The sequence below is a fragment of the Bemisia tabaci genome, chromosome 5 (assembly GCF_918797505.1).
Source record: "Bemisia tabaci chromosome 5, PGI_BMITA_v3".
NCBI classification, from domain to species: domain Eukaryota; kingdom Metazoa; phylum Arthropoda; class Insecta; order Hemiptera; family Aleyrodidae; genus Bemisia; species Bemisia tabaci.
In genome coordinates, this window is record NC_092797.1 from 2,272,615 (window position 1) to 2,289,783 (window position 17,169).

General features: G+C 39.4%; 1 protein-coding gene across 3 annotated transcripts in view; it reads right to left on the reverse strand.

Annotated features, from left to right (window-relative positions):
• The window catches only part of LOC109035589 (b(0,+)-type amino acid transporter 1), a 37,330-nt gene extending 20,575 nt beyond the window's left edge, over positions 1 to 16,755 (reverse strand). Inside the window, exon 1 of one of the 3 annotated variants that reach the window (XM_019049277.2) lies at positions 16,313 to 16,755. In XM_019049277.2, the coding sequence (XP_018904822.2) occupies positions 16,313 to 16,373 (61 nt within the window). In that variant the 5' untranslated portion in view covers positions 16,374 to 16,755. Of the gene's footprint in view, positions 1 to 1,856; positions 2,059 to 7,707; positions 8,058 to 16,312 lie in introns of those variants that run through there. The other 2 variants (XM_019049276.2, XM_019049278.2) reach the window with 2 other exon arrangements.
• Positions 16,756 to 17,169: the final 414 nt, after the last annotated feature.

Below are 17,169 nucleotides of genomic sequence, written 5' to 3' on the forward strand. Positions count from 1 at the left end.
TGAGGAGGCTTGATAAGCTGAGTTCGAAATATTTTTCACGTGTTTTTTCTGAAATGGGAAATCAGAGGAAAATAGATTTAAAAGTGAGAAAATGTGCCACCTTGAGACGTCATCTGGCGGTATTTTCCATTGAAACACATGTATTTTGGCAAATTAGGTTATTCTGTCATATTTCCTAGAACAATTGTTCAATTTAGAAACCGAGGATATCCTGGAGCTCAGTTTTCTTAGCAGTATCATTTTAAACATGGAATTTACAAAATTTCAGACACCTGCAAATGCTCCATAGCTCTGAAATGCGTCTCACAGTAAAAAACCAATATACGAGTAAGTGAATGCGCGGATTTTTTTTTTTTTTTTTTAAATTTTAATTCATTACTAGAGTTTAAATTTTTAAAAAAAATCTCACTACGTAGAATAAGTTATGATGTGGTTATTCATAGGCACCTACAGGACAAGTTTCTTCATACCTGAATAAATGATATCATCATAATGTTTCCATTTTCGATGAATGTGCGAGGCCACATTACTGTAAGCAACTATTACTGCTCCTAAGCCGTTCACATTGCCTACTTTAGAATTGAAGGCGAACTGGCTGGATGAGCGCAAAACGATGCAGTGTTGATAGTCCACTAATACAGGGTTTAGTGCGAATAAAAACGCTACAACTCCTGCAAATCGCCGAAGAAAACTCCGGTTCATTGCATTGAGCTTCAAAGAATGTAGCCTGACGTATAGCATGATAGACTAAAAGCGTTTTCTGTGCCTGGAACCTGACCAAAACCAGGACCAAACCTTCTCTGAGAACTTCTACAGAACGTGAAGACTTAACTTCAAATTATTTGAGTAACTAAAGCCCCGGCATAAAGTTAAGTCATTTATCTCGGCGTAAGTTTCCAACTAATGGTGAGTGTATTTATCTACAACGACCTCTTGAAATTAACTTGAGAGGCGAGATACATTTTAGCGATATCTCAAGTCATCGGTTTCACTCATCCATCAATCAATACGAAGAAAGGTAGACACTCAAAGAGAGCAGTTAAAGAAGAAGTGCACTTTAAAAATGCACGGTAAAAATTTAGCAAGTCGCAGAGAATTCACAATGTTGAGTCTGTGGTAAGATGAACCCGAAAAAATTCAGAACAAAATCTTTCATCGAGTCGAGTCAACAAACGTATTTTTACACACACACGCGCGCACGCGCGGTTATGAAATTTCCGAAAATGACGAACTTCAATATTACCACTTCTTTATTCAAGTATGAGGTTTATTTAAGAGGTATTATCAACTTTGTTTTTCTCTTTTCATCATCAGCAGTTTAATATTCTTGATCAATTAAAAAGAATACGCAAATATAAAATTGCAAAATACGTCAATTGAAAAAAGTACAACCGCTGTTGAGGATCGATGTGTGAAAATCTTTCTTCTGACTCTTTTTTAGCCTGTACCTCATTATAATTTTTTCTATTTTTCTTAAGTAAAATTTTGTATACAAAAAAGGGGGGAAAAAGAAGAAGAAAAGAAAAAAAGAAGAAAAAGAAAGAAGAAAAGAAGGAAGAGAAGAGAAAAAAAAAGCGGTGAGAAAGGAAAAAAAGAGAGAAAAAAAAGAAGAAATAAAAGAAAAAAAGAAGAAAAAAAGAAGAAAAGAAAAAGAACAAAATAAGAAGAAGAAAGAAAAATAAAAATAAAAGAAAGAAAGAAAAAAAAAGAAAGGAAGGAAGAAAAAGAAGGAAAAGAAGAGAGAAGAAAAAAATAAGAAAAAAGAAGAGGAAAAAGAAAAAGAAAAAAATAAGAAAAAAGGAAAAAATAAGAAAAAAGAAGGGCAGAAAAACGATTCCATGAAAATTGAAACATACCGGTTTTTTTCATGGAAAAGAGTCCCATTTTGACGACTGGCCTTTCACAGATCACTCAAAAGCTAAGCGAAGCGACACGCGGCTACACTACTGGAAGGTAAGCGTTGAGACTGGGACTCGCGGAGAGGCGGCCTTGGTGAGACTGACAGCAGTGACAGCCCAATGAATAAACTGGGACTGGGAACGGGTATCGAATAGGACAAGTCGAAAGAGGACCTCAGGAATACTCAATAGATATATAACGCATGTATTGTATGTATTTAACTGATCACAGATCACTTCAGCCCACCACATCGCGCCACTCTCCTCAGCGCCTGTTGTCGGATCGATCATTCCAACCACATTTGGACTACATTTTGCAATAAGGAACCACAATCTCTAGCTCTTCCATAAAAGCACCTTTCTGCCAAAGAAAACCAACGGCATATCGGTTGTTTTTAAAATGAGCTAGAAATAGTGGTTCCTTATTGCAAAATGTAATCCATTACCATTTGGACTACATTTTGCGATTGGCCACTACAATACTGCCATGCTAAGGAAAAACGCCGTATGAACCTTCAGGCGTTGCTAAATTTCCTCTGATAAATTACGAATTTATTGTAGAAATTAGAAATGTTTTTCTTCCAATTTTTCAGATTGTTTTGCTCGAGATTTAATCTAAAATATCCAAAAATTTCAAGGAAAAGTATGCATAAATTTCGTCAAAAATACATGTTTTATCCGGGGAAATTTGGCGACTCTCGAATGTTCATACGGCGTTCTTCCTTAGCACGGCAGGACACCTGGCTCGTCCTTAAAAACAGTTAGGTGCATAAGGAAACTAATGGGGCATACGTTGTTCCTAAACTGAGCTGGAAATTGTAGTCTCTAACTGCAAAATTTAGTCCAATTTGCAAGTATGACCCGCTATTTCTGGTCCATCCATAAAAAGGAGAGTATGAAATCGATCGACATGAGTCGATCTAAAAATAAAAACATGTAACGATCGATACCGATTCAATCAATCAATTCACGGTTTTTGTCGATCGGTTCACGGGTCTGTCGGTCGATTCAGATGTTTGTCGATCGATTCACGGGTTTGTCGATCGACTCGTTCACGATCGGTTTGCGTCTTTGTTTTTCGATCGATTCATGTCGATCAGACCCATTCCCTCCCCATGAAAACATCTACCTGTGGGCTGATTATTGAAATTGATAGAGAAAGCGATTGACCAAGAAGACGAAAGAATAATGGAGTAATCCTTCTAGTTGAATTGGTGCGGTTGTTACAGACTGAAGGCGGAAAAGATGGGCTAACTACAGGGTTTCCCATGAAGTTAGTCTATTACTTATCCTTTTTTTTCATGGAACCACCTGCCTCCACCAAACGGATCCCTCAATTTTCCCTTCGTTTTCTTCGTCTATTGCTTTGTCTATCAATTTAGATTATCGGCCGGCAGTAAAGAGAAACTAACGGCACAAATGGACATTTGACAGAAATACAGCAAAAACCGTACTTCTCGTTTGCGGTGTTATAGAACCTCCGCTGCCATGTGATTTTAACAAAGGAGAACGAGCCAATACTACGGCTGTGGCACTAAAAATCGATTAACCGTAGGAAACCAAGGAAAAAACATTGACTGTTCTCCTCGTGGTGTCTCTTATTCGGTCGAGTACGCCTTCAATTCGCGTGACGGCAATTTGGGCGACGCAGGAGCTCGAATAGTTGCGGGAAGTAGTTTTGACTTTCGCTCTGTCCGCGCAAGGGACTCGAGTTGATTGGTTAGAATCAATATGTTTGGAAAATTATACTAGCACATACGTTGTTTCTGAAATGATCAAGAAATAGCAATTATTTGATGCAAAATGCAGTCAGATTGCGGGTGTTTCTATGTGGACAGTGTGTATGACGAGTTATATTCCGAGAGATTCCCTACGAAACACCGAACAGTGACAACGTCGAGCCGAGTTCGCGCAAGGAAAAGTTGACGCAGGGACAGCGTCGTTTTGCGCTTTATTAGCCGACAGTGCATTTTATTTTACAGCTGTGTGGGCTCCGAAACCAGATGCAATACTTTCTCATACTTTGCTACAACCCGGTTGCCGAACCTAACCGTATTAAACGCATTGCTGGTTATTTGGACTACCAGGGTGTTTAGTTTTTTTTTTTTTTTTTTTTTTTTTTTTTTTTTTTTTTTTTTTTTCATTCTAGGAAATCCTGATGAAATCCTGATTTTTCCTGATTTTTGACTGCTGAATCATGATTTTATAATTTTTTCACATCCTGATTTTTGCGGAGAAAAATTAACGGACAGATAATGGATAATCAACGGAAAATAAGCGGACGGCCGACTTTTCTCAGATCCTGATTTTACGATCGATTGTTCCTCAAATCCTCATGAAATCGAGATTAAATCCTGATTGACCTCAAATCCTAATACAATCGGGAAAATTGGGAAAATCTTGATGCTAGACACCCTGACTACATTTTGCAATTGATCGGGAACAACAATTTCTGGCACATCTGCAAAAACACTTATAAGCATAGGAAAACTAATGATGCACACGCTGTATCTATAAACTGAGCCAAAAATGTTAGTTCCTGATTGCAAAATGTATAGTCCACTAAAGGTGATTTGAGGCTGTAGGCTTAGGTATGAGCAGAACAGCTAAGGATATGTCGCACACTTTAGCTCCCAGTTCTCAGCCACCTGTTATTATCCCAAAATTTTGAGATGGCATTTCTGTTATTCCGAGTCAACAGAATTTACCTGCCAAATAATGAGCAAATTCAGCATGCTGCAAAGGCAGGGTCATTTTAAAAGAAAAAGATCGCATTCGTTTATATTCCCAGTGTGGAAGCGGATATTTTTTCTCTAAAAAACCCCTGCCTTGAAATTCAATGATGATAGAATCGGTTTCTGTTAGACGGGTGCGAGTCCGAAAACTCATGAGCCCCGGGGTCCTGCGTGATCAACGAAAGTCTGAGCTCATGATTTTTTGGACTTACGCCCATCGGTCCACCTAACACAAACCGATTCAATAACAGATAGCTAAAAACTTGGAGCCCATGCGATCGTATGTCGTCCTGACTCATGACCCTAAAGCCATTGAACACCCTCGGTTGGAATATTACTGAAATTTGAGCCACCTTGCCCCCTTTTTTTCTTAAGGTGATTCGTCAAGCTCAAAAAAAGTGGTCGAACTGGCATGCGATGTATCGCATCGATTAGGTCAAAAATCTCGACAGATTCTGAATTTTTAGCAAGAAAAGGACGATAGCCCATGCCTATGAGCCCATATAATCAATTTAAACCCAAAAATCGGCAAAATTCAGAGAAATGAAAGCAGAATAGTGTTTGGAAAAAAAACCTCGCATTCGATACAGAAATCGATAGCTGAATCGAATGCGAGATTTTTTCCTAACACTATTCTGCTTTCATTTCTCTGAATTTTGCCGATTTTAGGGTTTAGAATGATTCTTAAGGCTCATACGCAGGGGCTATCGTCCTTTTCTTGCTAAAAATTCAGAATCTGCCGAGATTTTTGACCTAATCGATGCGATGTATCGTATGCCAGTTCGACCACGTCATTTGAGCGTGACGAGTCATCTTGACGTAGGAAGGGCTCAACCCAAGATTCAAATCGTGAAAAGAAATGTCGCGAAAAATGAGGAGAAGATGTTAAAGAATATCAAGAGCAGAAGTGGAAGAGGCACAATACAAACAGGCTACAAGACAATCAAAAGGCGAGAACTTTTAAAGCTTGGAGATTTTAAAAAGAGAAAGAAAACGATAGAACATGGCAAATCGATACACTTTATCACATGTTAATGAGGTAGAGTAGAGTGCCAGACTTGAGATCAATTAAGAGGAAAATCAATTCGGACAGACTGACACGTGAATGTCGTGACCTCATTATTCCAGTATCTTTACAACGACCTTAATTTAATTCCTTGCGATACATTCATTTGTAAGATGAATATATGTAAACGGTTAACCATATAGCAACGATCTAGAGTTAGTCTCTTCTTCATTCTCATAATTTTTTTTATTGGTTCTTTTGGCAACTACGCGCCGAGTACAAGCAGAGATTTAAAATCAGCATTTTAATATTTCTCGTAGATTACGACAATACGACACCTATACAGCCCTATTAACTTGGAAAAAATATGGACGAGCCAGGTCGTTGTTGGCAAAGGTTAAAACTCTCGAAGAATTGAGTGCATGTTAATGGTCGAAGTCGGAAAATGTGAATCTCCTTTGAAACTGAGTATTTCGCTGACAATGAGTATTATGCCAAGTATTTCGCGGAGACAGTCTATATTTTTGACAAGCAGGCTTTAATGTGGATTACATTTTGCAATGAGGAACTGGCTCTTTCATAAACGCACTGTTCTGCATAGGAAAACGAATGGCATATGGATTGCATTTTGCAAAAAGGAGCCAGGAGTATTCCAATGTAGCTAAGATTGTGCAACCTACATTCTTTGAAATACAATTTCTGAAATCATGCAAAAAATTAAATTTACGATGGTAAATTTCATCTTGAATTTATAGATTCTTGGGAGTAAAGATGAAACTTGTTTAGATGATCAGTTGACATTTTCAAGGTAAAAAAATTTGCACAATCTTAGCGACATCGGAGTGCTCTTGGTTCTTTTTGCAAAATGCAATCCATATGCTGTTTCTAAAATGAGCCGGCAATAGTGGCTCCTCGTTGCAAAGTGAGGACCATACATGCATCCTTGTGTTGAGGGGCTGGTGAATGTCCAAGAGCTAAAAACTTTGGGTGGAAACAAGAATGCTGAACGATCTGGTTGCACTGTTAAACATTTGGGAGTGAAATTCTGTGCCGGAGTTTGTACACGTGGCGCCAAAAAACCCTGAGTGACATGAAGGCGGAGCAGAATCTAATCTCCTTACGGAATGACTTACACTATTAGGGAGCGGAATTTACTCTTTTGGTGGAGTGTCGTATGATTTTATGGTGCTAATTTTACTTCACATTCATTTAACTTGGGGTTTTTGGGCGCTGAATAAACTCCGGCACCGAGTTTAACTCCTCGACTGCCAACAGTGTAAGTACCTACGGGGTGTATAAATCGAGTTATTTCATCAATCAGCTATAAACCCTGAAGAGGAAAAGAGATTTTAGAAAATGCCGCGAAAAATGATAGCCAATCAAAGAGCTTATAAAAAACACCCGAGGGATCCTATAGTTAGTCCATCATGTCCCTCCTTCGTCGATCACAACCATCCGTTTGAACCAAAAGGATCACTCCATTTTTCCGTCTTCATCTTTATCTATCGATTTGTCTATCGATTTCAATGATCAGTCCGCACGGGTAAGGCGATAAGATTATTTTCCTCACAACTATCCTGCCCTACTAAAGAAGAACGCAGCGTGAGCCTTCAGACGTTGCCAAATTTTTCCCGATTAAATGCGAATTTTCAGGGAAACTTGTGAATGTTTTTCTTTGAAACTTCGCAAGAATTTTATCCGAAAATTTAGGCTGAATTATACGAGCATTCCAAGGAAAAACAAAGAAGGCAAGAATGTTTATAAGTCGATTTTCCTCGGCGCACAGTGGATCGAGTCAATTAGAGAGGTCGGACATGAAATTTTTAACTAAAACTCCAAATTTCGATGTGTTTTTCGTCATATTTTAAATATTAAGGGGTGCTTCGAGAAGAAAATTTCACGAGGAAACCAATGAAACCACTTTTAAAACCTCAAAGTTTCAAATAAACGGAGTTATAAACGTTTAAAGTTTCCAAATTATGTCCGACCTCTCCTATTGACTCGACCCACTGTGCGGCGGGGCAGTATCCTCCTTCAAGGAGGAAAAGCGAACATTTGAAAGATTTACCTTCTGGACAAAGATTCTTGAGGAATTTCTTCAACTCGAATTTCCCGTCTTTGAGGGTGGTCATTTTGGACGATTTTCGGCGGCACCGAAAACAAATCGAATCTAGGAGACGGAAAAAAAGGTCGACGCGAGTCACGGGGCTTTTCGCGCTGGACGAGAAATCGACGGAATTCACCCGGAGCGAAATCACGTACTGCCGAGAATAAATTTTAAAAAAACCGTCACAAAATCACGAAATTGGAAGAACAAAGACGCTGGATTACAAAACCCGATTCGACGAGCGTACTCGAAAAGCTTAGGATGATTGACGGAAGCGGGACGGATAAAATATGAAAAGTTTCCTACTTTCGCTTTCCTATTTGTAGTGGCCCCTCCTTAGATAAAAGAGCACACACGCGGCAACGTTGCCAGGTTCTTCGCTTAAATGTGGATATTTTAAATCGCGCTCCCGTGTTAAGGAAGAACGCCGTATCGACACCCGAATGTTGCCAAGTTTCCTCTCGGCAAAAATAAATTTTCGAGGCAACTTTTGAATATTCGGATCGCGCTTAGCAGGAAGGAGCCAGGCAACATCGGATATTGCCAAAATTAGCCGGGCAATTTGATTTTTTACAACAGCGCGTTCAGGGGGATTCCTTTGAAAATTTTAAGGAATTTACTCCCTACTATGCAGAAAATTCACTGGAATTTCCAAGAGAATCCGAACGACCGTGTTCATGTAAAAAATGAAATTGTCCACTTACAATTGGATACAGCTGATGTGGCTGGGTTCCTTTCGATTTAACGCCGTCTATTTTTCCTTCAAATTTTTGAACACTTCAGGTGAAATTAAGAACGAAATTCTCTATGAAACTGGGAGAGAATCATCTTGAAAATTTCCTGAAAGTGTATGATTCGTCAGAGGAAATTTGACAACGTCTGAAGGTCCATACGGCGTTTTTCACGGCGTTAAGGAAAAACACCGTATGAGCATTCGAGAGTTGCCAAATTTCCTGCGATAAAATTTTTATTTTTGAGGAAAGTTATCAATATGTTCCCTTGAAATTTTCACAGTATTTGGATCAAATCACGAACACAATTCTCTGAAAAATCGGAGGAAAAATGTTCATAAATATTCCCGAAAATTCGTGATTCATCAAGGGATATTTGGTAACGCCTAAAGGTTTATACGGCGTTTTTCCTTAGCACGGCAGAGTGCTGGGCTGGTTTCTCGGCACTATCTGGCAACAATGACGTACAACGACGCAGCGCACAATGGTCAAAGCCATTGTGGAAGTCGGACGTAAATTTGCTTGAAAATGTTCATGTTTATTCCAGCACATTAAAAATTCCGAGGGATGCACGTCGAAGGAAATTTTACAAAAAAACCAACGGAGCCATTTTTAGAGTTTCCCGTTTCGTAATAACGAAGAAATGAGCTTTCAAAGTTTCAAAAACGATGTCCGACTTCTTTGATTGATCCGTTCCATTGTGCGACTCAGACATTCGATCCAACGAACGTTACGTACAGCGTACGTCAAAGAGCACGCGGTCGGTGGAAGCAACCAAGTAACACTCATTAAAATCCTCATTAAAATCGCGGAGCGATCCCGAGATTAAAAAAATAGCTGAACCAAAAGGTACAAAGCGTATCTGGGACAGGCCAGATTACTAGAAGTTCATGAGCGAATTTACAATTGCGCGTTTACTGAGGTTGTTTACTCCCGTATCATTTCCTGCGCGGATTGAAGGGTAGTGGAAAAATTGATTATTACCAAACTTTCTTCGATTGGAGTCTCCTCGGGAAGGAAGGGGGGGGGGGGGAGAGGAGAAAAACAAGTACATCGTGATACTAGAAGTCTATGGAACTATTGAATGTCATCTAAAATTATATTCTTGAGTCGCATAAAGGGGGAGTACCTATTCGAGCAACATATACCTCTTAATTATTTTTTTTTTTTACTTTTTTTTACGCTTACAATTATCTGTATTGACAGCTCATTTGATTTGATGTCAATAATAAATCAGTTATGGTCATTTCGATACTTCCATACTACTACTCATTTTGATACTTAACTTTCTCGCTTTAAAAGCCGCTCAACTTGGAAAAAATAAATATTCCGGTTTCTTGCAGAAAAGTTGTTTTACGATCATGCAAGTATTTTCCCCCTTTTCCACCTCCATTTTGAATTGACAAGGTAGGCGCGAATTTTAGATTGCTCCAAAGAGTGGTCAACCCCGAGGTTTGAAAACGTTGATATTGTACTATTAGAGGACCCGAAAATTCAAATATGTTTGGCGACGTGGTTATTTTTAGGGACTGAATGGCATGCACCGAAAACATTTTTTCCATCCAAAACCATCAAGCACTCTGGCGCACAACTATTCCAACTCCGGCGTAAGGTCGTGATGTGGTATCACGCGAAAAGGAAGGAAAATCATAGTTATTCACTTGACTCTTATTGATATTCATGAATGTAGACATTATGCTCACAACGTTCAATTCGGATTTAGAGCTGGAAACTATTCGAACTACGGTGTAGGTATATGATGTAAAGGAAAATCCAGAGACTAGAGACCCTCCACCAGTATCTTAGCCATGGTGGAAGCTTTTACTTTCGGGACTTCAGCATTCTACTATTGACTTCCCAACATGGTTGATGTTCAACAACGTGTTGGCAGTTTCGTTTTGCAAACAAGCCGAAAATGGCCGAAGTTTGGGAAACTTGTTTGGCTCATGACGTCACCCGAAGTTTATCATCCACCATGTAGGTAAGTCAACAGCTGAAATTAGGGTGATGACTGTTGCTCCCTTATAATTGTCCATAATCCCTGAAAGTAAAAGCTTCCACCTGTCGCCAAGAAGCCAATGGAGGCTGGAGGGTCTATTGTCTCTGGGAAAATCATAGCTTTTTACCTGTCTCAATTCACTGCCTTTGATGAATATAGGCATTACGCATTTGATTTCCGAGTTCAACGATTAGAGCGTAATGCCTACATTCATGAACTTCAGTCATTTGAGACAAGTGAAAATCCATGATTTTACTTCCTTTCCACGTGATATTACATCACATACCTACACCGGAGTTCCAATAGTTGTGCGCTTGAATGCTTTATTTCCGCATTCAACGATGAAAGCATAATGCCTCCAATCACAGTCTTACACATTCATAAGGCTTGAGACAGGTGAAAAGCTAAGATTTTCCTTCATTTCCGTGTGATACCACACCACATACCAACGCCGGAGTTCAAATTGTGGCGCGCCTGATTTCCGAATTGAACGATGCGAGGATTAAGCGGTAAGCCTACATTCATAAACATCAGTAATTTGAAACAGGTAGCATACCAGGATTTCCCTTCATTTCCGCGTGATACCACATCTCACACCTACTCCGGAGTTCGAGTAGTTGCGCGTTCGCTGCCCGAATCTAACGATGCGAGTATTAAGCCTACATTCAAAAGTTTGCAACAGGTCCATAGAAGCAATATTTAACACCTGAACACTCTGCCGGTGAGAGGAAATATGACGAGGAGGAATTTTCAATCAACAAAAATAAGGAAATCGGCCTAGTAGATCTATATAGCGTACCAAGATGAGAATGAACATTTATATCGTTTAGGTAGAAATTTACAATTTTATCACTTAATATAAAAAGGAACCAAAATCTGAACCGGTGATCCATCTCCTCTGGTCGCCATGCGCCAAATGAGCCTAAAAATCGGAAATTCGCGCCGTTTCAGTCGCGATTTACATCGATTTTTTCCGATTTTCATCAGAGGGGCCGGCCAGAAAAGTTAACGCACCCCAGCGATTTTTCAAATTCGCAATCGCACGGGAAAAAATGGATTGCTGGCTTGACAATTAAATTGTTAAGAAACATATTTGACATGTTTCAAAGGTACATTTTACAATAGTTAGAAAGCTAACACAATATTTTGTGTAACGCAATATAGTGTAATATAGTGGAACTTTTAAGTCGTAAAATCTACATTGAAACATGTCTGACACTCTTTCTAACTGCAAAATGTTTAAATCAGCAATTTCGTTTCTTCCCGTGCGCGAAGCGGCGCTGGCCCTCTCAACACAGTCCGAGAGCGAGAAGATTCGAGAACAGAACAGACACACACCATGCATGTACAAAGGTTAATTTGACTCCTAAAAAATTGTAGATGCTTCCTGAAAATTGGGCTTTCCAGCCCAAGTGGCTCCTAAAATTTTAGAATTAACGCAGAACACTGATCTGAATAGAATGGGCTCGTCTACGGGCTACCTGCGGGGACAGTTTTAGAGATAAAGCATTGCCACAGATTTAGAAAACGGATATAAAAAATTCCGACAATCTCTAAAATGAAGGAAAGTTGGGAAAGTGAATCTCAGGACTTCGGGTGAATAGGAAGGAAAATTTTGTTTGCACCCCTGAAAGAAATTTCTAAACACAGGGTTGCCACAGAATTTAGAAAATAAAATTCCCCAATTTCTCTAACACATTGTGGTAAAACCCCCTGAAAATTATGGATATGCCAGATGATTAAAATACGTGATTTGAAATACACTCCACGCAAAATCTGTTGTTCGAACTGTCATACCCATTCTGGAAAGCAAATCAAGTTGACCTAACAATTTTTCCCGGACACTTTCGTCATTTGCCCTGAAAGTTCCAGGTTTCCCCTGACTTTTTAAAATTCCCTGGCATTTCTCGGTACCTACTCCCTGACCGTGGCAACCTTGTAAACAATGCGTTATACAGTGTCGCACATTACTGGTAACGGAAGTTCGATTCTCATTATATGGGACTAGACTAGTCTACACATTCTGCTCGGGAGAATGAGGTTTCATCGTTTTATCTGGATTACAAAGGTCTTTAGAAACTGATTTTTTTTACACAAGTAAAAGTCAGCTATCTTTTAAAAAAAAGAGAGATGAAATTCATTCGTGAATAAACGTGACATCGGAAGGGGAAAAAATTTAAACATTACTTAAATTTACAGATATCCTTCCTCAGAGCTGGTTTGATATCAATACTTTCCCGCATTAAATCAAAGGTTACATAACGCTCAGCCGGCCACAGAGAGGTAAAAAAATGGATTGTAGGTGGGGCATTAACCTGTAGGTCCTTCAGCAGAAAGTTCAAGATTTCGAAGCTTTTTAAGATAACTGGAACCGTCGGGAAAAAAATAATCTCTATGCTTGAGAACTTAAAGCCTGAGGCGTGTTAATCACGAAGTGAGAGAAAACCCTCAAGCGTTCGGCAAGCTAGTATAAGAACCTATCGCATAATATCCTGGTAATGCATGAATTGTACAAGTAGGACAATTTATCTAGCTACTCACGAACGGCTACGAATTTTCTTTGAGCGGTGAAGTTATAGTATTATTATAATTTTAAGACCAATTATTATATGGATTCCATTTTGCAATAAGAAACCACTATCTCTGACTCTCCCATAAAAGCGCATATCTGCACAGGAAAACCAATAGCATGTATGTTGTTTCTAAAATGGGCCGGAAATAGTGGTTCCTTATTGCAAAATGTAATCCATATCGCCAACTAACCCCCCCCCCCCTCCCTCGGAATTTTGGAGGCCTTAAGATTGAACTTCTTTTTTACCAAGTTTTAAATAGCCTAATGGCTAGGCCTACGCTTTCCGCCGTGCTAACGAAGAACGCCGTATGAACATTCGAGAGTTGCCAAATTTCCTCCGATAAAATGTGTATTTTTAAGGAGATTTGTGAATATTTTTCCTTTACACTTTCAGGAACTTTAGGCGAAAATGCGAAAAAAATAATCTGAAAAATTAGAAGAAAAATAATCATAGGTTCTCAAAAAATCGTGTTTCATCGAAAGAATTTTGGCAACGCCTGAGGATTCATACGGCGTTTTCCCTTAGCACAGCAGTATTACCCCAGCCCCAGGGAACCATTCCCCGAGCCCATCAAACTCAGGTCACCTGGCCGGGAATCGAACCCGGGACCTCTTGGTCATAGGGACAGCGCTACAACCACTATACGCCACAGGAGGCCGACTTCCTTAAGAGACAACGTTCTGCTCATGATAAAAATGTTGTTGCATACAGGAAAAATCAGAAGTTACGGAAACTTGGGAAATATGGTGCATGATGAGGCAAGATATATGTACAAATTAGTGGTGGCTTGTTGTCCTACATAAATGTATTACTGACGTTTTTTTATCACCAGGCATCACCGAGGACCTTTCCTACTTCCACAAGTTGGGTCATGTCAAGGCAATTTTAGTGGATACATTATTTAAAATTTAGATGCCCAAGTCGCGTCAAATTGACCCGAAGCTTGCACGGGAAAAAATTGATTGCTGAATTAATAATAAATTGTTAAAAGAAGTGACAGGCATATTTCGAACGTACATTATACAATAGTGGAAAGCTATAATTCAACCAAGGGCGTAGTTGAATTAGTATTTTTATAGTAAAATCTACACTAAAACACGTCTGTCACTTTTTTAAAATACAAAATTGTTAAATCAGCAATCCGTGGGTTGTATTGGTCCGGTGCATACGAGCTTTGGATATAGATCCACAAATACATCCTAGAAAATGAACCAGGCATTGAATTGCAAAAAAATAAAAAAAATAAAATCGAGTGACAACACACCCGAAGATAGGAGAGACTTATTCGGGTCTCATTTTTTAACTTTTCTCCCGAATCTGAGTGACGACTCATTATCAGCATTGAGTGGAGCATTGCGATTTCACGCCTCGCGTCATCGCGCCTTCAATTTGGAGGATGCAACGCAGACATCCATCAAGCACGAATAGACGGATCCCTGCGCCGTCATCAGCAACGCGCGTCTTTTTCCCTGCTCTATTTCCATGTTGTGTTGGTTCCGTTCGTCTTGTATTAGTAGTGGTGCTCCAGGCCTTCACGTGAGCAACCCAGCCGAAGATTTAAGAGCCGTAATCGGGTCTCGCCTTTGAACTTTCCTCCCGAATCTGAGTGACATCTCATTGGCAGCACAGAGCGGAGCATTACGAGTTCACGCCTCGGGCTAACGCGCCTTCAATTTTGCAGATGCAACACGGACATCCATCGAGCACGAATAGTTGTATCTCTGCGCTGTCATTAAAGCACCTTGGGCTGTCTCTTATTTTTGAAGTTTAGAGGAAGTTACAGGGAGGTTTACTAAAATATGCTACAAGATGTCCAAATCAATAATCATTTAAAGTACACAATTTTTAGAGGTCTCTCAAGAACTGTAAAGGACGCATGTCTATGAGAGGTACTTTGGCGAGAGTTGTATCGGGTTTGAAACTTTTTTTTTGATGACCACTCATAGAAATCCCAAGCTAGGTCAAACTGACTCGACTATCTCTTTAGGGTGTCTATGGAGACTGACTGGCAAAAAGTCAGTACCTTCACATGCTTTTCAAGATCTTTCCCAAAAAATTCAAACCTCTCAAGAAAATTCAGTACCTCATCAAAAAAATTCAGTGCCTACTTTCTCAGTACCTACCTACCCTCAAGTAGAAAATTCAAAATTTCAAAAATTCGAAAAATGCGCAAATCGCGACAAAAATGACGTAGCATGAGGGTTAATGTGTCTTTGTGGCCTGAAGATCCTTTGGGAGCAAAATAGCAATTTAGTGGGTAAATAATGCACTAAGATTTAATGAGTAAGGGATTGCAAATACTTTCCTGGCTGTCTTAAAATACACACATTAGTACTTCCCAACAGCCCTAAGAAACAGTAACTACCGTATTCTTTGGACCTGCAGACACCCTGATCTAGGAAGAACTAGGGACAATCTCTCATCGATAGCCGCAAAAATTGTGTGGTAGGAAAAATATATGAAGTCGGAAGTCATATTCTGTCGATCCAAACATTATGTTAAGAAAGAACACTGAATGAGCCTTTGGACGTTGCCAAAGTTTGTTTGATGGGACAGGAATTTTATGGAAAATTTGTGAATATTTTACTTCCAACTTTCTAGAGGATTGTAATCGCCATTAAATAAAAAATACCTAATTCTTTAAAGGAACAATATTCACAACATGACTGAGAAATAAAAACAATATTAATGCACTACTCTTTTTCTCAAAACAACACAATTCATTCAGAGATTTCCTCTCTTTTTTACTCCCTTCAACCCTCCTTTTCGGAAGTTCAGTAAATATCTTTTGCTTCAAGTCGCTACGGAAAAGCTCCCGAAAGAATTCCTGCCCGTATTTCTTTTCCTGTTTACATAAGTTTACCCTCATTCATTGTTTCGTAACCCTGAGGTTTCTTAACCGTCGTGCCAAAGAAACAAAACAGGGGATTTTCATGGAACGAGTAGCCATGTCCTCTTTGCAGTGCAGCTCCCTTTCATTGTTTAGAATATTCAAGGTCCATCTAACTGCAATAAATGTTCTCACGAATGCAAGCGTTGACATAGTTATGAAAATTGCTGTCAGATATAAATAAAATCCTTCAGTAAACTTAATGACCTTCACTGAAGCAAAACTGAAGCAATGAATCAACAGTTCACCTGAATCTGAAAAGCAATCCCTTCGACTTAGCTTGGCGATGTGAAGACGCAGAGGCCAATAAGTAAGTCAAGCAAAATAAGACTTGGTTTAAAATTTAAGAAGTTAATAGGATTCAGATGCTTACCAAATTTTTTGGGGGTGAGGAAAAGCCAGTCAAGGTTTAGGGAGCTGCAGTCGAACACCATAGCACTTGATAAAACTTGCTGGAAAACAATAGGTACTTCCAGCAAACTGAGACTCCAGAGATTACAGATATCTGAACCAGGATCTTTACCACAGGTTTTGATGAACTCCGCAGAAGAACGATAAGGAGCACATGTTTAATGTGGAAAAGGAGAAAGTCACAAAAGAATGAATTTTCACTCAACGCACATGACCACGGGAAAAGGTGCCTCAAATGTGAACGGTTCGTTGAACCTTGAATGATATGGTCTGAACTGAAAATAAAATTTGTAAGTAAAGACACTGCGTGGACTGAAGCCTCGCAAACGGAGAATTAGGTCAAGAAAGAACTCAAGAACGCGCATGAACAAAGGGTTTCGGCAACGTCAACAAGGGATGGCATGGCAAGGGATGCAACATAACCTCAACACGCCTCAACAGCAGCTGATAACTTTCAGATGTAAACAACGAAGCTTGCCAACCTGTTGCTTACGAGAACTCGGAAACCTCAGAAAGAAATGCTAAAGAGAAAATTATAGAAGAGAAATATGATAACCTCATGGTGTCTGTTACATACATAGTTTCCGATTCCATTCTTTTCAGATCTTTAGAAGTCTAACTTTAGTAATCAAACAAGAGATTCGACTTGTGTTATGTTTCAGGAGTTTTAGGGAATAAATGCTGATGTTGGAAAGCTGGTTTTTGTCGCCCCGCCGAAATATTACGCGCCAAATTTTAATTTTGCGCTTCTGACAGCTCATCTCCGTCACTTATAACTGAAAGGGGCTTAAGTTTGGGGTGGAAGGCCAAGAGGTGTCA